General features: G+C 36.9%; 1 protein-coding gene across 5 annotated transcripts in view; it reads right to left on the bottom strand.

Annotated features, from left to right (window-relative positions):
- The window catches only part of rnf19a (ring finger protein 19A, RBR E3 ubiquitin protein ligase), a 43,036-nt gene that overhangs the window by 14,098 nt on the left and 6,122 nt on the right, over window positions 1–22,816 (bottom strand). For all 5 annotated transcript variants that reach the window (XR_010897271.1, XM_067411085.1, XM_067411088.1 and 2 more), the window contains exon 2: window positions 8,710–9,553. Coding sequence is in view for 4 of the 5 variants with exons in the window: in XM_067411085.1 (XP_067267186.1) it covers window positions 8,710–9,553 (844 nt within the window). In the remaining variant the exon portion in view is untranslated. The remainder of the gene's footprint in view (window positions 1–8,709; window positions 9,554–22,816) is intronic.

Below are 22,816 nucleotides of genomic sequence, written 5' to 3' on the forward strand. Positions count from 1 at the left end.
ATAAAGTATTTTTTTAAAACCCAAAATACTTTTTGCAAAATGTCTGCTTAAAGCATGCTTGTGCAACCTTTATTTCAATATTAGGGTCGCTTGCTTTTATCCTATTATCTAATACAGAGTTTTATAACCTGGGGGCCACCTGAGTTCTCTTGTAGCTCTTTTCACCAGAATAGTTCACGGTGAAGTGAACTGGAGCCTGTTGAGAACTGGCAGCATATTTCCACAGACACGAGGAACGAACAGTGACGTATTGCTGCTACATGTTTACCTGACGATAAACAGTCTAAAATCTAACGGTGCGCATCCTGGTGTTTGTGCAGGCACTTCTGTTTTGCTGTCCACAGTATTGGGAGTGATCCTAGCATATCGGCAGCTCGCATAAACTCCCGGTACTATCATTTGTACGTTCTCAAACAAGTTTAAATTTATCTTTAAATAGGACAAGGGCTGGGAACTTGCACTAGAACTGTTGAAAAGGGGTATTGGAGAGAGTCAAGTCCACATTATTTTGAGGCTATTCACACAGTCTGGAGCTTTTTTATTGTCTATGTACATGCAATAAATGTTTTATGCTCACCAAGGCAGCATTTATTTAATAAATTTTGTTGTCTTCACTGACTGCATGCAAAAACAAACATACAGTCCAACGAGTATAGTCCGATTTAAGAACACTTTTCATGAAATGGCCAAGACGACTCATGAAATCAGATAAAAGTTTGTATAAATCTAATAAACTGAATCTCCTGAAACCAGAGCAGTAAACATCTGACTCCCTAATTAGATATATTATATTTAGTTAATATTTATACACCACCATTCAAAAGTTAAAAAATTGTAATGTTTTTGAAAGTCTCTTATGCTCACAAAGGCTGCATTTATGTAATCAAAACTACAATAAAAACAGTAATATTGTGAAATATTATAATTTAAATTAGCTCTTTTTTATTTGAATATATTTACAATTTAGTTTTTTCCTGTGAAGGCAAAGCTGAATGTTCAGTCAATGTTTTTCAGTGTCATGTTTTTCAGTGTCCTTCAGAAATCATTCTAATATGCTGATTTGGTGCTCAAGAAACATTTCTTATCAATGTTGAAAATAGTTGTTATTGAAATGTTATAACCAGGGGTGCACATAACTGGTACGCAGGTACGCATGCGCGACAAATCAGGAATGCGTAATGCCACCTGTGTTACTCCGCGCCTTTGCATACGGACTGATTTTGTCATCTAGACTTACAATTTACATGTTACTTGTCATCCGCGATGTCCAAAAAGCAACAGACATTAAGCAGCTTCTTTGGCGTTTCGCCACTTACAAAGAAACGTCAACTGGAGCCAGAGTCGAAAAAAAGATTTTTTTCGGAAAAGGGGCTCAAAGATGTGCCGTGGCTTGAAGCTAACGACGAGCACACTGAAATGTGGTGCAAGATTTGCCGCTCAAATCCACATCTAGCAGACAAAACAGGTGTGTTTTATAAAGGCTCAAAGAATTTCAACCATCCTTTATTTGACAAACATGAAAAGAGCAAGGAGCACATGAATGTGGTGCAAGCCATTGCTAATAAACATGCTAGCCAAGAAGAAATGTCCAGTCGCCCACTTGCCAGATGGCGAGACAAGCTGAATGAAGAACAGCGGAAAGCTCTGTTTAACATTTTTCTTCTCGCCTTACATAAAGCTAAACATGCACGTCCCGTGTCTTCTTATGAGGATATTCAGTTACTGAAGCGGCTAGGAATAAATGTCGGAGGTGCTTATTCACGTGAAGGGGGCACACGGATCATGCAAAGCATCGCCTACGCCATCAGCGGGGATTTACGAGCCAAGTTGCAGTCTGCTGAATTTTGGGGGCTGCTTTTTGATGGATCTGAGGACATCACAAAAACTGAGCAGGAAATCGTTTACATTGTGTCCGTGTCCAGTAACGGAGAGTTTACCTCAGACTTTATTGGACTGATTGAATTGGGTGCTGACCGAACTGCGCAGGCCATAACAGACAGACTTGTGAGACTTTTCCAGGACACAGGCTTGGATGACTGGACAACAAAGTTGGTCGCTGTGTGCACAGACAGGGCTGCTGTCAACGTCGGTATGTACAACGGCGTTGTGCCAAAACTCCGGCGACTTGCTGTGGTTGGAGAATCACGCACACACACTGGAGAATTGCGCAAAATCAGCCGATCGCAACGCTCCTTACTGTTTCACATTTAATCGCTCTGTGGTCAAGCTGCTGCAGTTTTATTTACAAAAAGGTGGAGCAAAAAAAACTGCTGAACTGAAGAAGCTGTGTGAAGAAAATGGGATCTCCTTTGTGAAACTGGGTAAGTTTCATAATAGGGGTGTAACGGTACACGTATTTGGTACCGAACCGTTTCGGTACAGGGCTTTCGGTACGGTGCACGTGTGTACTGAAGCATTACATTGCAACCAATATTCACCACCAATAACCGCAATAAGCTCTTCGTTTTGTTACTTTCGATAAGAAACAAAGTGTCATCCTTCAAATTCTGTACACGAAATCATGAAGTTTAAACAGAAAATGCCATTTTGACGTGCTTTGATGTGGGGTGACAGATCACTGTACAGGCGCCTCAGTTCAACCAGCAGCGCGAGCGCGGAGCGCAAGTGAAAGTGTTAATCTCTTCCTCAATACTAGTTACAGAATAAACATGAAAGAACATCTGAAGGTATGTTGCAAGATTCAGTACAACTTACTGAAACGGTCATCTCTCATGTAAACGCTCATTCAGTGTTTCAATGGTGGAAAGACATCAATGAAAGCGTCCGTATTCAACAATATGTCATGATGCATTTACCTCAGAAAAGCCATTCAGTGTTCACAGCTTGTTAGTTCGCTAGAGAAATGAACTCTTTCGCTTAATATATGCACTCTATTAGCCAATATATTCATTATTTTACTTAATCTTTCAGTGATATCCTGATTAGGCTATTTAATGTATGTTTAAATAAATCTGATGTTAAAATAACAGCCACTGTGTAGAAATGATTATATTTCAACAACAAATTGGAGTAAAAACATTTAGAAGTTAATGCAAAAACTGCCTTAGGTGCAGCTTACAGGTTTGCATACAATTTGTTATTTGAGTGTTGATTATTTTATCTAAAAATAAAAAGCAATTGAATTTAGGCTAATAGTTTGGGCTTCTTTCAAGTTAGGGCTCCCTACATAGTTTATAGCATTAGCAGAGATCATTTTTTTTATCCTTAAGAAACTTTTAGTTTTAATTTAATTTAATATATTTAAAGACAAAAACACAATTTGTTCAGTAAACCTCTGTTTAATAATAAAAAAAAAAGCAATTTTATGTTTAGTTTTCTCTCCACCTGCTGTACCGAAAACTGTACCGAACCGTGACTTCAAAACCGAGGTACGTACCGAACCATGAGTTTTGTGTACCGTTACACCCCTATTTCATAATATCGTATGGTCTGCATGGAGGCATGAAACACTGTTAAAAATATCAAGACTATTGCCAGCCCTTAAAATGCAACTGGCTACAAGTGATAACAGTGACTTGCAGCATATCTGCACTGAGCGTTTTCAGTGCTTTCTGTCAAATATGCTTGACATTGGTAGCATTTTGAAGACCACATCCAGTAAGTTTCAGAAGGAAAATCTGACCATTGGAGAATGTAAGGATGAACTCATGGTTGCCATTGGACAGTTCACACTTCTGTTTGATGGTGAAGGCCACAGGGCACACACTGTTTCTAATGCTGACGCTGACAGAGACTAGACAAACTTACTGAGAGGATTAATTGAAGAGTTTGAAATCAGATATGACTCATGAGATAATTTCTTAGTATTTGATCCTTCAACATGGCCTCAGGAAATGCAAGACCTCCACAGTTTTAAGAAACAAGTTTGCAGCATTCTCAAGAAATATGAGGCCACATTGAAACTTGACAAAGACACCACTGTGACAGAATGGATGCGCTTAAAGCAGGCAGGAAAATGCCTGGGAGCCTCTTCTGTGTATGACTTGGTCCAAATAGTAAATACAAGTAACCCAGTTGCTTACTCCTACATCGACAAGGTGGTTAAGCTGTCCCTTACACTGCCTTTAAGCAGTGCAGCTTGTGAGAGGATTCTCACATCTCAAGATAATAAAAAACCAAGTACAGATCCCGTCTGTCACATGCTCGTCTCTCAGCCCTGATGCAGACCTGTCAAAGCAGACCACAGAGACATTTGACCCAAAGCAAGCTGTTGACCTGTGGATGGAGACAGCTAATCGTACGCTAAACCAAGGACAGGGAAGTGCATCTGCAGCATCTTCATCATCTACCATGCAGGAAGCTGAAGAAGAGGACAGTGGGGGTGACACTGAGGAGGGCAGTGAGGAAGACTGCACTTAAGACCACACTACATATGGGGTGAGTACCAAACACCATCTCCTGGTCCTCACTTGAGTAACTGACCGAAAAAGTTATGTGCACCCCTGATTATAACACTTTTCTCTGGTTCACCTGTATCTGATGTTTGGCCCTCGAGCACAAATGCTTTTGGACAATACACAAGAGTAAACAAATACATGCAAACTTTCTTGATAGGAGGTGCACTTATCCATTTCCAGAAATCTCTTTATGATCACCCCTCAAAGCATACCACAAAATGGCAACCTGCCATGATGACACATTGACTAGTTCTTGTTTTCTTACATTCTTGTTAATGCTTTGATGCTTGTTTAAAAAGTACCTAGCAAAAGTACCTAATTTATCAACCTGCTTCAGCACACCTGCCTTTGTATTTTCAAGTGACCCTGAAGAGCATGGTTGAAGACTTCAGCACTAAAGTGACAGTTATAGTAGTGCCCATTGAGAAAATAAACAAGTGTAAACGATTATCAAAAAGGACAAGGGAAAAAGGCAGCTCAAAAAGTCATATCATTTAAACAGGGCACAGCTGGATGCAAATCTGTGCAGAGACAAGTGCTTAGCATGACAAGACATGTTGCCAGGCTCTCCACTGGCCTGATAAAAGACTCCATTCAAAGTGACAGTGTCACCAGTGTCAGGCCTTCAAAAGCGCTGATCACAACACAATACAGTGCCTTTGGCTTGTGTAAACTTCAGATGACGTCCCAGACAGATTTGGCTCAGAGTCCAAGCTGAGCAAAAAGAGAAAAGCTGAATCCCTGCCCATTATCACAGTGTTCATTGTAACAAAATTACCAATTAATAGGGCTGTGACGGTGGCAAATTTTTACTACCGCCGGTGTTGCGGTGGTGGGGTCCAAAGGGGGGCGGGGTTTGGTTGTGTGTATATATGTATATATCTGATTATATAAAATCAGAGGTTGTGTTAGACTTGCGTTTCACCGTCATTTTGATGGACAGAATCGTAAAAAAATCCATCATAATCAATTACCCGTCATTTGAATTTTGTATATTTTGATAAGTCATTTAATAGCTTCTGATTTAGTCAACATTTTCATTTTTATTCATGAACTTATAAGATAAGCAAATAGGCATAGGCTATGCATTTATTTATACTATGAAAAGAAAGTTGATCAAATACTGCGTCACTTTTCAGTTATCCTGAACACTTGTCACGGATTGTGGGTGAATGCGATCACCATTTCCTCTTTAACACTGTACAGAACGAAATAAACATGAAGGAAAATCGAAAAATATGTTGAAAGATGTAGCTTACCGAAATCTGTATCACATCAATCATCAGTGTTGCAAACAATTTCACATAACAATATACCTCAGAAAAGCCATTCATTGACCATAAACTTATAGTCAGTAAAAAAAAAATAACAAAACTTAATTATGCAAGTAAGCATAAGTAACTTTATTATTATAAAATTGACTTAAACTATGGTGCTCGTCTGTTTTCATTTTATTCTGGAGACTGAACTCGCGCTCTGCTGCCACACTGGAGCGCGCTCACCACCTACTGGACAGGGGTGGGAATTACATTTACAAGCTACATAATCTGTCAAAAAGACGGACGGGCTGCAGATTTTTTCCGCCACTGCTAAAAAAATAAAATAAATCAATCATTAATGACGGAAAATTTTCGGTTAACGCGACCTCATATTATATATATATAAAAAAAAAAACACTACCGCCGGTGACACTCCACGACGGCAACTTCACCACCGCGGTGGCGCGGTTGTCATGCCTACCGTCACAGCCCTACCAATTAAAACTCTCTGGGGCCTTTAATAAGAACATTTATACTACTTTTCAAAATTTTGGAATCAATACTGTTATTTTTAACTTTCTATTCAAAGAATCCTTAAAAAAAAGAAAAAGAAACGTAAAACAAATAATGTATATCAGTTTCTACAAAAATGTTAAACAGCAGAACTGTTTTATATTAGTTTTTTTTCTGTAGCTTACGATACTCCTACATCAGCGCCAGGGGTTACTTTTGTGCTGGAAGCTAGTCATTTTAGTGTATAAAGTTTTAAATATGGAAATTTTTCTTACAAAAGCCCATCGCTTCACTTCAGAAGGCCTTTATTAACCCCCTGGAGCCGTATGGATTATTTTTAGAATAGATAGATGCATTTTTTGGGGCTTCAAAATCGCATCCCCCATTTACTAGCATTATAAAGCTTGGAAGAGTCAGGATATTTTTAAATAATACATCTCCGATTATGTTTGCCTGAAAGAAGACACCTAGGATGGCCTGAGAGTGAGTAATTTTTGGGTGAATTAACCCTTTAAGACTGTAGCTCGACTATGTTAAACCTAGGGTAGCTTAGCTCAATTATAACTGTGCATGTAAATGTATATATTGACACTTCTAAAGTCAATTTAGGTAAGAGGCTGTTTATAAATGCTCTCACACAGACACACACAAAATGACCTCAACTTTTTCCTAAGACTCGCGTGTCAAAACAAACAGCCCACAAATAAGCAAATACACACAACATGCAGACATAGCAGCTGTGGCAACACAAAGGCAGCTGTAGCAACATCACAGCCATGCAGTTAAACCAAAGCAACATAATCAAGAAAAAAAATGTCATGGAAACCCCGACTCCAATCATGCTGCTATAGCAACAGTATAGCATAGTGCTGTACTGGTGATGACAATCCAACAGTATCACATAGGGTGTAGAGTGCAGAGATGTTACATCAACATCATAATTAGGGCTGTCACAATTGCTCAAAATTATAGCACTCGATTTTGAGAAAAAAAAAAAAAAAAAAACTATTTCACAGACTAGAATCCATTAACCGCATTATTAGAAAGTTGTCAATGGCTGCACGATATATTAAAACCATTTAAAATCATAATATAGCATAGTGCCATTGCGAAATCACAAATGCTGCGATTCAGTTAAATGAATATACATGCTACGGGTTTCAGGGTGTCACTTTATTTACGTGTGCAGGCTACGAGTTTATTCTGTCTCAGAGCGACTCCATTCTCAGTAAATGCTGCTCCACACAAACTCACTCTCTGCGTATGCTGTTTGCTTGGGTTTCCAATAGCATGCATTTGGGAATGCATAAAGTCTGACGCGCTTTGCGTTTCATGCTAAGTGTTGTGGTGTTATTTAAATGCATGGAGTGTCTCTCTGCAGCTCTCCATATCTGCACATGCTGTGAGTTTGGGTTGCTCATAACATTCATCTGGCATTCTACGCAATATGTGCCAATTCACCAGATTTGTAACATAAATCTGTTATAAACCTAAGCTAACACAGAAGAATACATCAGTGTTACTAAATATGCAAACTGTTCATCACAATTTTAAAATAAGTTTAAACCCTCTCTGAGTTTGCATGTTTTGATGTCCATATCTTGTTCACGAAATTACTGTGGCTGCTACTTTTTTATTGTAAAGACGTGACCAAATATTAAAGATTAAGTGGACATTTGAATTAATGAATTAATGACATTTGACTTGATCATGCTGTAAAGTGCAACAACAATCAGCTGGCATTTGGCGCCATATGCAGCAGTTGTTATAAAATGTAATATACACAAATTGACTTTATTTTAGACTATGTATATTACATTATGTATTTTAAGTGTTGTTCAATAAAACCATACAATTACTTGCTTTTTACGCTTTATTTGAACCAATTATTATTGCCACATTGTTGTTATACCCATGTATTTTAAGTCACTTTAAAGGTTATTGTTCACTTAGGTCTATTTTATTACCACAAAAAAAAAAAAATGTACTTGATTAATCACAAATTTGCAAAACAATCATTAGTGACAGCCCTAATTGAAAATTTAATATGCTAATTTTTAATTAATTATAATTTAAATATAGATGCCAATTACAACAGTTTTAAAAAGTTATACATTTCTCATCCAAAATACGATTCTTGACCAGGGCTATTATAATCTAAAACCATTGAAAAAAATTTAATAAAATTGTTACTTAAATTAAAATATATATAAAAAATCATAGTATTTCAACAATGCTTAAAGAACACTGCTAATTTTTTGACCTGGCACTGGTTTCATGTGTGCCTGAGCTTGGACAGCTATGATCTGCCACTGGTCCATGCTACAAATGTATGCAGAAAGTCTGCATATGAATGTTCAAATGTTTTTGGTCAGTAAGATATTTTTTGAAAGAAATTAATACTTTATTAAAAAACATGTCGCATTGATTAAAATTGGCAGACATTTATAATGTTACAAAAGATATTTATTTCAAATAAATGTTTTTTTTTTTCTTTTCTTTTTTTAAAGCGCACTTACCCGCAGTCCGGAGCAGGGCACCAGCGGCAGTCAGGGTCCGCCACCAGCCAGCGGCGCAGCATGAACTCCTCGTACTTCTCCATGAGTACACGGTCATTGAGTATCATGCGGATGTCGTGAGGGTTGAATCGCTCCGAGCACTCTGGGCAGCTGATGTTGACCCTACTCTCAGATATCTCGATGCGTAGATACTGTCGGAGGCAGTCGGCACACGAGCGGTGGTGGCATGTCATGATGTCAGGGAAACGGTCTCTGGTGTGGCGCAGCAGGCACAATGGGCACTCCAGCAGCTCAGAGGTGGAGGCTGAGGATGAGGAAGATGAAGATGAGGTGGAGGCCACACCGGGTGCAGACAGTGCAGAGGCATGGTCCTGCTGCTGGCACATTTCCGAGTGCACGCTCTCCACACTGGCGATGCCATCCACTCCAGCGGCTAGTGCCCGTGATTTGCGGGATTTGGGGTCCCCACAGCGACGACGGAACAGTGAGCGCAGCGAGATGCGGCGCTTTTTAGGAGTCTTCCGTACAGAGGGTAGACTGACGGATGAGGCGGCAGAGGCAAGGTCCCTCTCGGACCCCTGCTGCTGCTGATGCAGACTCATTTCTCCAGAGGAGGCACTGTGGTTTCCAAAGGACTGGGAAGCTTCTACAGGAAGGGAAGGGGAGGAAGAGGAGGAGGGGGAGGGAGGGGAGAGAGAGGGAAGGGGGGACAGGGTTTTCAGAGGGGAGTGCGAGGTGTTAAGACATGGTGGTGAACTCTCAGCAAGCTGCTCCCTTGAGCCAGGCAGCTGAAGTTGGGACACACGTGTCAGTTTGGAGTCACCAGGCTGGATCTCGACCTGATCTGTGAGAGAAACAGAGACAGAAACTAAGTTAGACAGATTGCACATCTAACACAATGGAAGACAGACCATCTCATTTGAAATATATTTTGTTGATGATTCTACATAATTTTCAGATGTCAAAGCATTTATGACTACAATTTTTATAATATTTGCAACCATTTACAATTTAAAAATAAGTAGTATGAGGAAAGATTATTTGTGGTAGTGAAGATACAAGGGATACAAGAAGATACAAGAAAAGAGATGTGGAGTGAAAGCAATAAATTTGAAAATTAAATAAATTAAACATGTCATTTCAAAACTATAAGATTTTCTTATAACCAAAGATATTTTGATTTTTTTTATGTCAATGTGCACTAAATCGGTTTAGTTATCAACATTCTTCAAAATATCTTTTTATGTTCCACAGAAGAAATAAAGTTAAACAAGTTTGGAACGACATGCACATGAATAAATTTCACTTTTGTCTTCCTTTAATGCTGAATAAAATTTTACAGAAAGTCGCTGGTTACTAAACATCTGACTCACTATAAATAATATATTTACACAAACAATATAAAACAATGTGTTGAAAAAGAGAATTGTGTATAGAAATACAAGTATACAATATGCAATAAGTATGCATAGTAATTGTTTGGTTCACAAATTTCATGTGAACAGCAAGTTTAAAGGTTGAAATTGATTCCTGCTGTCTGAAAACTCTTTAAAACACTGCCAAGATGAGAAGAACTGACTCAGTGGAAAAGTTGATGAAAGGCTGAAAACGGCAAGTTCACAGTAATGAAACAATTACAAAAAGACTGCAGAACCACTTTTGAACGGGACATGACATCACTGATACTGTAAAAGGACATAAACTATTGCCACATAAACCATGTTAAGGAACCTGAGACAGCAGAACAGAATGTGACAGAAGAGAATGAGTATACGTTTTGTCATTCAGAGATAAGTTCTCGCCCTGCCTGCAGGCCTTTCACAAACACACCAGTGAAGCTGTGGTCTATAACGCATCTGCTCTGCCTCAAGAGTTCTGAGCTCACGTTTCAGACTTCAACAGTAGTGATGAATCAAAGTGTGAGATGAAGAGTATCAGTCTCAATTGATTAGCACAAAGACTTAATACAAAATAAGGAAGAGACTCATCTGAGCTTCCCAAAAATGCAGCAGTCTGTCACATGAGAGGTCATGGGAATAACTGGACATTTACTTAATGACTCACAAAAATAAGGTGTTTTCCACAGTCTCTTTGACAGTATGCATTAGCTGTTTCTCCCTCTTATGATCCAAGACTCTCTGCTGCACCTAAGCCATACCAGAAATACTTCAACCTATGTCTGCATACAAACACACACTTTCCAGCTGGGTTTTTTTCTTCTTTTTTCACACCCTCCATTCAAAACACACTAGAGTATTTGCTCATGTGCTTGAAGGAAGCAGATAGTCTGCCAAATTAGTCCCATTTTACAATCAATGTCACCTTTGTTTTCAGGCACTGCACAATGTTTGATTGTTATTGTGGGAATGTGCATCACAATTCCTATCGTTCTAAGCAATATTCTAAAATTTTCAAAAACATATGCTGCGTTCCAATTAGGGCTGGGCGATATATCGCATGCGATTCTCACGCGCATTTCGTCAGTAAAGCCGGTTCCCTGATTACCGCGAAATCGCCATCACCTGCTTTCAAATGGAGCGCCATTTAATAGACAGAGCCGTAGTTCACGGACAAGCTGCGCAATATATCGCGTTCATTATCGCAGATGAATCGCCTTCGATTATGAACACGATATTGCGTAGCTTGTCCGCGAACTACGGCTCTGTATATTAAGTGCCGCTCCATTTGAAAGCAGGTGATGGACATTTACCGCTAATCACAGAACCGGCTTTACTGATGAGACACTCTCATCAATATCATGCGATTAATCGTGCAGCCCTAAAACCTTTGTTATTTCATAGCCAGCTGATGAATCTCAACATTCAGTCAGTTGACCTGAGCAAGTTTTAGCAATTATTATTAACAGCAGATGCCAAGAGCTTCATCTGTGTTTATGTAATACAAGGAAACCGAGATGGATGATTGTTCCAGCATGTTCCCAAATAACAACTAAAAGAAAAAGGAAAACTTAAAATTATTAAACATATATATTTGGCCTAACATATGCTTTTATACGTGTTCAAGGCAGATTCCTTGTGTGCACCTAAAATACACCTAATACCACTCGGATAACCTGTCAAAACACACGTAAAGACACGTATGAACCCTTAATACAAATGCCATGGCAAGCTGATAACATTCAAGAAAGATAAGATACCATTAACCACAGTGAAGATGAACATTACTCTCATTTGGGGTGCATCATATTCCTAAACACAAAACAAGTACAGGTAACATCTGCAATGTTCTGCTCTATGGGTTTAGTCTCGTCCTGATAGCACTGACTGGTATGTGCAAACAGATCTCGCTCATTTTATACAACATTTGCTTGTTGAGCTGATAAAAAAAATAAAGAGCAAAGAAAGAAGTGAAACAGCTGACGCTGTTGAACACATTGCCAAGACACACCTTCATTGTCTAACCAGTGTGGCATGCTGTTTAGACACATATCAACATTACTCAAATTTTTCCATTTAAATTAAGGACAATTTTCCCATGCTCGATTTTCCCCAAGGCTGTAACAACTGTAAACATGTTTCTTGTTTTTAGATCTGGTTCTTTTCAAAAACGATTTCATCATAAAACTAGAGTTAGGAATATTAATGGCATATTAGAACCCAAGTGAGACATCTTTCCATGGCACTGGTATATGTCTATGGATGAAACGGCAATAAAAGACATCAAAAGCATTAGCGTTTTAGTTAGAGTTCCGACTCCAATTCCGATACTAGTATCGGTAATACCACCTATACTAGAAAAAAATTCTAGCATCGGTATCGGTGAGTAATTAAACTCATGTACCGATCCGATACCATTTTCTTAAACAATATCTAGTTGTGCCCGCTATCTTTGCTTAACGCAGCAAATCGGAAATCAATTCTTCACGGCTCAGAATGCAAAGACAGGAAGTTGTGCTGGGTTGCCATAAGCAACCACTGTTTAGAGCAGCGAAGAAGTGAAAAACGGTTATTAGAAATAAAACTAAAGATGCTAAACCAATTAATTTAAAGTGAATCTGAAGCCTACCTCTCTCATTCGGCACGGTTTCCATTTTCGAGACGAATGCTAAACTATTAGGCTATTTATTATGTAAGCTTTGTACTTCACTCGCATTATCGACAACATCCTTCACATAACAGCACAGTCAGGCGGTGGTCACAGGACGGCAGATTGTATTACAGAATTGAATTGAGCAGTGTAAAGTTTTATATGTTTGGTTGATTGTATTTTATTTTAATATTTAACAGCTGCGATATGAAGTAAGCATTGCAAGAATTTGTGCGCGCGCATGAGGCGCCATCGCGACCACTGGAACATTTTTTTCCTAAACTGTACTCCGTATTTTATGGTTTATGGTCGTAATTTAAAAGCCAGACATAATTCATACATTTACAAAAGACATTTAAATAACGAAAACAAGCAGAATGTCTGTTTCCTTTCCTAGATCATTGGAGTGCGCCACAATGAACCACTTTCGATTTGTTAATATGTAGACCTAATTATATGGTGAAATATTTTGCGTAGCCTATAGGCCTAAATATTCCCTTTTATTGTATATGTGTTATGTAAGCCTACAGTTTTATTCTGTTTTCTCCGTTCACCGAACCGCTGCATGTGCGTAAATAAATGTTATTAACCGGTTAAAGGCCATTTCAAATGAGCGTTTCTGTTCAAAATGATTAAATCTGATTCAGTTTCCATTTCTGGTTACGTTCCGGTCAAAATCTCGTTCATTTTCGTTCCTTGAACCGGTTCAGAGCCCTGTACCCAGGTATCGGATCAGTACTCTGTATCGGCCGATACCCTGAGCTCAGGTATCGGAATCGGTATCGGGAATGGAAAAGGGGTATCGGAACATCTCTAATTTTAGTCCGGGTGCATTTATGAAGAAAAATTTTACAATGTTACAGTAAAATAAAAAGCAGCCATGTTCCAGTGAAGGATCTTTGTTTACCAAAAGGGTCTTGGGGAGTTCATGTAAACACTGGAGGAGCGTCACAGAATTTCATTTACTGGGTGTAAATGCTTTTACAGTAAACAAACACACACACTGTGTCCCCAGAGACAACTTACAAACAATCCCACAGGACAAGCCAGGGCAAAGGAAAACCATTTTCTGAACATTGTTTTCTTATCATAACCACAATCTTTAACTACTCAGAATCTGTTTATATGCGTCATAAAGAGGTTTTAGGTGGAGCTTAGCATGGCACACCCTAAGAAATGTGAACTATCAAAAGCAAACTAGCAATGCACCAGAGTTGTTGTTGTTTTTTTAATTCCATGACTAGGGGTGGGTGATATGAGCTCAAATTCATATCACGATATTTTGCACTTTCCAGACGATAATCAATGTATATAATGACAAAAACATTATTAATAATTCTAATAACATACCAGTTGAAACATGCAATAAAATACAATATTTTGTTTGTTATATTCCAATATTCCAGAGAATATCATTCAGTTATTTAACATTATCCAGTGAATTATTTTTCACTCTTTAGCCTATTAAACAGCTTATAAATCTACTAAAACTGTAGTTTAAAATGAAGTATTACATTTCTGCAAAGTTGATATGACTCTTGTCTTTAATTTATTTTCTCCATTTGAAAACAAAATGGAGAAAATGGAGACATTCTACATTTATTTTGCTTAGGCTATTGTTAACATTAGTGTTGTTGCTGATGCTTTTTATAAAAATTATTTTTGTAATGTGAAGATTAAAATTAACATGAAAGACTACTAATTTTCAACAAAAACAGCAGTAGCAGTGCACTTTTATTTCTTTGCACTTTCAGACCCCTCCATTTATTGGTGTATAAATAAGATTTGTTTTGTTTTCTATGCAAGGAGGGAGTGATTGTTATAAATAAAATGGTTTGTTCAGTTCAGTGGTGTTGTAATTGTGTCAGTATTACAGTAAATAAATATTGGTTCTGCATATTAGTTATCGGGCACAAACACAAATTATTTTCATCGGTTCTAAAACAAATCAATATCGGTCAATCACTAGTTAAAACTTGTAAAGAGTACAAAATTGAACAAAACAATATAAATGTAAAATTAGAATTCATGAATATTTAACGGTATCCACGGTATAGCAAAATCTATGTCATGGCACATCATAATACCGGTAGTCAATTTCATACCGGTATAGTGCCCACCCCTAACAGAGACCAGTTTCCATTTACCCAAAAACAAAAATTTTACTGATTAAATTTCTGTTTAGAATGTTGTCTTCTCAGGTAATAAATTAAACCAGTCACAGTTCTAGGACAATGAGTTGCCTCACAATATTTCAGCTGAACAAATTTTACATAATCGCTACACTGTAAAAATATTTTTTGATTTTAGTAATCTAAACTTAATTTACTGTTTATCTAATGGATTTTTTCCAATGTATTTGAACTGACAAAATGAAAAAGCGATCTCCACTTTTGGAACGAAGTAAAACAAAAAAGCCCATGCAAAAAATGAGTTGAGTTTTTTTTACGGTGAACTCTAGCATTTTGGTTCTGATGAAGTGTGACCACACCGCTGACATTGTAGCATGTTGTGTGCATGAAATAGATGCTTTCATGGTCAAAACGCACCACAGGAGTGCCAAGCCCTCCAAAACCATGCAGAAACCAAAAGTTTGTTTATATTTTGCCATTTCCACCAATTTAATTTACAGTTTCTGACATTACAGTGCATCACTAAAGCAAACCCAAAAAGTTAAGGGGGTTAATTAATAGGGCTGGGCCATAGGACCAAAATTATTATCACAATATTTTTTTCCATCTTACGATATTGACTTTTATCAAGTTATTCAATTACCATTAATGGGGAAGAAAATGCTTTCCACATATTTGTTAGACCTATATAAACATGTAAACTTGTTTGTTCACAATTAAACTGCACAATGGAATCCATTTTATTTTTCCCTAAATTCTGTCTTTTCCATTTTATTTTCTGGGGATTATGATTTAATACAAATTTATACAAATTTTAATTAATTCAAGCTTTTTGAAAATATAACAATTTACAACAAAACTGACTTTTTATTGTTTATCAAATAAGATGTTACACAACAAAACTGTATAAATTTAAAACGAAAACAAACAAAACTTTGTTGTATGATTTTCGAAATATTAATATTATTATTACTTTGAGAAGAACATTTCAGTATACAGTAGTGATACATTTCTGTCATAATTTCTTGAAGTTAAAGCGAACTTATTTTCAGAGTTTGTCGTGAAGATCTTTTAGTTTTAGTGTGTATTTGATGGTAGTTTTTTTCTCAAATTCAACTGTGAAAAGCTTGTGAAGTGACCCTCAAAGCAGTGTCACGTGTGTAGATTTGTAACAGATGAAATAGGGATGGACGATTAATCGAAAAGTAATCGAAACCGAAATTTTCCACATGGCGGTTATTTTGTTTTTTTAAATCCCGTTATACTTCCCACTTCAAAACACACTAGCGTGCGTTGCCACGTGACTCCGCCCCATCAAGTCAACACGCAGGTGAATGCAGAGTCAACTATGTGTATTACGGTTTGCCAGTTTAGACATTCAAGTCATTAGACGATTGGATGTATATTATTATATAGAGCTACCGTGCTCGCGCAGCGGCATTGTGGCACGAACACTCATACAAACAGTAGCTGCACAAAACATGAAGATCGCGCGCACTGAGGAGCAGAAACTAGTTGTCAGCGCTGTCCTGTGATTTATCACTAAAGTAGCTTAGAAACTCAGTAGTTATTATAGCATATATTTTTCTACTTTTGAAGTAACTATTTACAACCCACAGCTTCACAATTAATATAGAGACGGTATGACTAAATCACACACGCAATCACTCTCGTTACATACTGGTAACTTCCAAATAACTGTGCTAATTTGTTTTTATCTGATTTACAACGAGCAGAAATCTGTAAGAAATGTTACGATCCATGGATAAAATAACTGCTGATAATGAGCTGTTATGTCAGATCACTCTTTTAATAGGAAAAAAAATGTCCCACCTTAGAAGTCCCAGAGAGCAGCCATTTGGCTTTTCTACCTATAAAACCCGCAGGACAGCCGATGGGCTGGATGTCTTTAGGCTAATATCCTTAATCAGCTGTGAACAGTTGCTTTTGTTATGTAAACAATGTGGGGCCATGCTGAGCCACTTCAAGGAAACTTGTGTTTCACTTTGCCATCTTAGGGAGAAATCAACAAACATGTTTTTTTTTTTCCTTTGTTGCTGAGATCTATTGATAAAAATAGTACAAAATAAAATAAAGAAACCAACCATTTGTACACATATTTACAAATAATATTAAAAAGTGAGTACATTTCAGCAATCCTGGCACTGCCTGGCAATATATTATAAATACATTTTGTATATATTAATTATATATTAATCTTATATTTGAAATACATCATAAGTCCATTTTTAAAAGTGTTTGAAAGATGGGTTCAAGTGTACTACAAGTGGTAACTAAATACATTTTTCTATACAGAGATAGTATGTTAAAAGCACATTTTAGTTCAAATTCATGGTGTCTCAAAATAGCACAGTTGAGTACACTTAGATGTTCTTAATATACTAAAAGCTCTTCTTGATTACTTCTTAAGATAACCTTAAGTACAAAATAAGTGCACGGAAATAGAGCACTGTACATTATGGAATTGTAAAAGTGTACTAAAATAAAGAGTATTTTACTGCACTTTTTTTTCACCTGGGTAGACACTCCAACACTTTCCGTTTGCATTAAGATTATTTTTATTACCACACTGGCAGATATTGATCATTTTACTTAAGTAAAATGCACTTAATTTAGATCCCCCCAGGAAACAAGACAAAATATCATATATAATTTTCTCATATAGAAAATCCATCTTGATTTAAGATTTTTTTTTTTTTAATTTACTTGAAATAGGATAAAAAAATACTTCGTATGAAAAGCATTTTTGCAGTGTGAATGAGTGAGTTAACTTTTTAAACATCACTTGCACTCCCTCATTTCAGGGTTAACATACTCAGAGTTTTCACTTAACCTCCTTTCTGAAACCGGCCCATGGTCAATCAAGTTCTCTGCTTTTAGCAGCCCTCCCTCCCCCACACATACAAACAAGCCACCAGCAACCATTCACACACACACCCTCAACCCCCCTGCAGATTGCTCAGGTAATGACCATATTTACACATGAATTGATGCTAATGATAGCCAAAAGACTAGCCAGTTAGCATCCACTTGGCTAAAGGAGGGTTACAAATCTCTGGGACTTCTAGTGTTAATAGTCAATCATATTTACAGTAAACTTTATAAGTGAACTATGAGGGCAATAAATAAATAAATAAATAATCGTTCATTAATCGTAATCGAGGTAAAATGTTCAATTAATCGACGTTTTGATCTTAGGTAGGGCTGCACGATTAATCCCATGAGATTGTCATGCGTGTCTCATCAGTAAAGCCGGTTCTGTGATTAGCGGTAACCTGCTTTCAAATGGAGCGGCACTTAATATACAGAGCCGTAGTTCGCAGACAAGCTACGCAATATCGCATTCATAATCGCAGATGAATCGCCTTCGATTATGAATGCGATATTGCGTAGCATGTCCGGTCCGCTGTCAGGTGATAGACATTTACCGCTAATCACAGAACCGGCTTTACTGATGAGACACGCGTGACAAACACATGCGATTAATCGTGCAGCCCTAATCTTAGGTCATAATTGTCCAGCCCTAAGATGAAACCACGATGTTCATTTACACAGGGCAAACAGGAATCACTTTTTAGCGACATGCACTGACTGGCTGTTGTCCCGTTTATTTCTGCTGTATGGTAGGCTGTTAGATTAATCCATATAGAGTAAAAATGTCCAGCGCTTACCATCATTATCAACAAATTTTATCGCAATGTCGATATATTGTTTATCGCCCAGCCCTACTATTTAGATTGTTTTTCATTAAGAGAGCAAATATCTAAAGACTATAAATCAAATAGAAATTATGAAAACTAACCAAAAAAATAAAAAAGGTCAGAATAAAGTGAAATCCATAAAACCTGAAATCCTTCCTGCTGAATGTACCATTCAAATTTGCAACTCCATTTCTCACATATGGAAGCCATTTGGCTCATATAAAACAACAGCCAGCATCATAAAGAGCAGCTCACATAAGAAAGACATTTTAAGATTTATAGGGCCACTATAGTAACGTCTGACTCCATGGAAGCATGTAAACCACCTTAGTTGCTAAGAAGTTACCCTCTACCCAAAGCGACTGAAAAAAAAAAAAAAAAAAAAAAAGGCAAAGCAACAGCCAGGGCGGAGACACCAGCACAGTATAAAACTTTCTACCCTTCTTTTTTCTCCATTTTTCTGCCTTCCGCTCCCTTTTCCAGTCAGCTGAGGGCCGGGAGGAAATGATGTAATCAGCTAAGCATTTTGTGAGGCTAAGTTCATCTGCTCTTGGTTTGTGTGTTCACATAGGCTTTCCTTCATCAGCACAATTGCTGATTATGCCAGCAGGAGAGAGCTTGCTACTGTCCCAGCTGCTTCAGGATGGACGGATACACACACACAAACACACACACTCAGAAGCATACTATGTGCAGCTCAGGAGAAGCAGGCATGTGTACAGAATGCAGTGGGATTTCTGTAATGAGCTTATTAAAGCAATTTCCGAGAGCATTCTTCACTGAGGACAGACTTCCTCACCGTGACAACGTACATTCGGTCTACTCCTAATGCCTGCCCTGTTACTTCCTGATCACTCACTATGTTTCACCTTGTGTGATCACACTGATATTTATACTGGACACAGAGCTTTGATCAGATATTAAGTGTGACACACCAAATCCAAAAGCCCTGAGCTTTCTAAACTGCTGTCAGCTGAGCAGCTAAAATAAAAGGCTTATTCAGGTTTGGTATAATCCGTCTCCATTCCAATCTAACCGTAGAAAGTACACAGGATACTTAACAAGGACAGGTGGAGCTACAACTAGTGTTCAATGGCCCTTATACAATATTTACCAAGCAAAATTACCTCTGGCTCTGCTTGTGCCAAGAGACATAATAAAACCAAAATAGCTCAGTATCCTGTGCATTTTCATACGAAACAGAATGAACAGTTAAACTTCAATATTTTTTCTGGCATTGTTAGGGAGTTAAAAAAGTAGCTGCAACTAAACTTTTCAGTAATTTTATTTATTTATTTTATTTTTATTTTTTTTCCCAGTAACAAGCTCCTTTTTCCAACAAGTACTAGAGTATTGTGATAAATGTCACCCTTTATTGCCCAGGCTGTACACAAGATGAACTAAAGCAATAATCTTCCTAAAAAGTTTTCACACTCAAAAATTGATTTTGAATTTAAGGCCTGTAAACTTTAATAGTATATTTTTATTTAAAAAAAAAAAAAACAGGCAAGAAAGAATATTTTGTTAAAATGCTCTTTTTTTGTTTCAAGATGCTCTTGATGATTGCATGGTTACATGTGAATAAAAAAGTAATGTTTGAGAGTAATGCGCTTTTTTTGTGTTTGCAGGTCTATGGTAACAGCAAACAAGAAATCAGAATATGTGCTGAGGTTTTCAGTCATTCATAGTGTTTTAAAGTCTAAATGTTTGCACCTTGACAGTTATAAAAAAATAAATAAATAAATAAATAAAAACAGATTTTAAGAAGTCAGATGGGGATTTAATTGCCTTTGTTCACAGTGCATTTAATTAGATCAGAAGATTATCTATTACCTTTATATTTATTTTAGTATGATCATTACATTACAATTTTTTAAATAGCTAATAAATCTAGCATTTCTCTAGGGAAATGTGATATCGCAAGAAATATCGTTATCGCAATATTCAACAACAATATTGCATATCGCACATTTTCCCAATATCGTGCAGCCTTACTCAAAATGGTATTTGAAGGTATAAGTCGTTCATATGGTTGGTTCGTTTGTCAAGTAAACTCAATATTTAGCTAAAAAATAAAAATTTAAAAATTAAAAATAAATAAAGTATGAAAATACACATTCATTACTACATTTTCAACTCCGTTATATCCACCTTATTTCACAACACAAAAGTAAGCTACTTTCCGTGAATGATTAGTAAGTGAATGCTTACTTCCAATTTATTAGCCACTATAAGTGAATAACTAATAATTACAAAATGCAGTTAAACTGCAAAACTAATGACCGGAAGCCTTGCACATTCAAGCAGATTACGGCTGTTTCTAAAGCACACAGTGCCATCTACTGTTGAAAACTAAGCTCAGAATAGATGAGAGAAAATCATGATACATACAGAAAATATCAGAATCAATCCAGATTCAATTCTCAATTCATGATGCATCAATGTAATGTCCCAGCTAGAGCTGCACGATTAATCGTAAAAAGATCACGATCTCAATTCACACACCCACGCAATCTTATTTTATTAATGACAACGATTCGCCTGCTTCTATTAAACCTTTGACAAAATCATACAGATACAATCAAATCTTTGTTAGTGTTGTCACGTTGAGCCAGAGAGAGCAGTTTTGAATCACACAGTAGTTACTTGTTTTACAAATATTCAAATTATCACAGAAGTACGGAGAAAAGTTTAAAAATAGGGTATAAACACTGTCTATGGTAGCAATCAAAATAGAGCAAATCACCTTTTGAAACTAACTTGGCGCTTTAAATAACAATTCTATCAATTACATATGCCACTAGGCGGCGACAAGTGCCTGTTAAAAAAACGTATTTGCCATTGAATCATTCATTCAAAAGATTCATTCAAAAACACTGATTCATCCAGTAATTAAACAAGTATTTATTAATGAGTCAATTAATTAATTCAAAACCATTTAATTTAATTAAATTTTTTTCCAGCAATTAGTGTGCAGCAATTAATATTTTGTCAGAACCTAAATAAATTGTGCGTTTTTGTTTAGTTGTATATTCAGAATCATGGGAAAATCATGATCTCTATTTGAAACAAAAAATTGTTTCTCATTTTATCCAGAATGATGCAGCTCTAGTCTAATCCCTACTGTCCACACCACAGATATAATGATAATGATACAGAAAAATAACATCATTGGGATCACTCTCAGAATGTTTTTTTTTTCCAGCTGTTGAATGATAAAACACTAAGGCCTCGCACATTTAAAATGGCAGACGACGTTGCAGAGAAGTTAATTGCTGAGGTCCAGAAAAAAGCAACCACTGTTTGAAAAGTCAAACCCAATTTTCAAGGATACTTTAAAGAAATTGGATATGGAAAACAATTGGTCATACCCTCAGAATAAATGGTGAGAAGTATTAAGGATATATGCCAGACTAGCAAACAGTGTAACATAAAATTACCTCAGGTATCCAGCACTAGTTTCGACAACATTGTCTTGCTTCCTTTGAATTTGCAGTGAAAAAGACTAGACTTTTTTTCCTGCCACTATATTGACTTTTTCAGCTAAATTCACTCTTAGATTAGATTGATTACACTAGCTATTCATTCGAAACATACCATGCTGATGACATCTTGCAACAACAACAGCAAAAACATGTTTTATACACTTTAAAACCACAGCGCATGAGCTTAGAATAAACAGACCGTTATCTTTCCTTGGTGTGGACAGGCCTTAACTTCTTGTGCCAGAAAAATCAGACTCTGACTGCAAAAAGATCCCCAGAAATAGCTACAATGTATTTTAGCAGCTTATTACTAACTTATTAAATCATCAGAATGGCTTGATTGTAGTGAAACTTAACGTACGAACTAGGGATGCACCAATATGATTTTTTTGGGGCCAATACCAACTTTAACAAACAATTATTGTCCTATACGGATATTTGTCACTTCCTCTCTTATTTGAAATTTGTCATCAAAATTGATAGTATTTTGATTGTGTTTTAAATAAGCAAAGTTCAAAAACACCTGCATTAAAATCTACTAGCAGGTTTATTGCTGCATCAAATATTTTTTAATGAACATGGATTGGATCCATTTAACATTCAGCAGGCCTGCATAAAGACAACAGAACAAAGATACATATGAAATAAACAGTGCTTCTTAGGTAATTTTAATAGTTTTCATCGACCAAAATAAAGTAAACAAATGTAAAATAGCACTGCA

Source organism: Chanodichthys erythropterus, chromosome 15 (genome assembly GCF_024489055.1).
Source record: "Chanodichthys erythropterus isolate Z2021 chromosome 15, ASM2448905v1, whole genome shotgun sequence".
In the NCBI taxonomy this organism is placed as follows: domain Eukaryota; kingdom Metazoa; phylum Chordata; class Actinopteri; order Cypriniformes; family Xenocyprididae; genus Chanodichthys; species Chanodichthys erythropterus.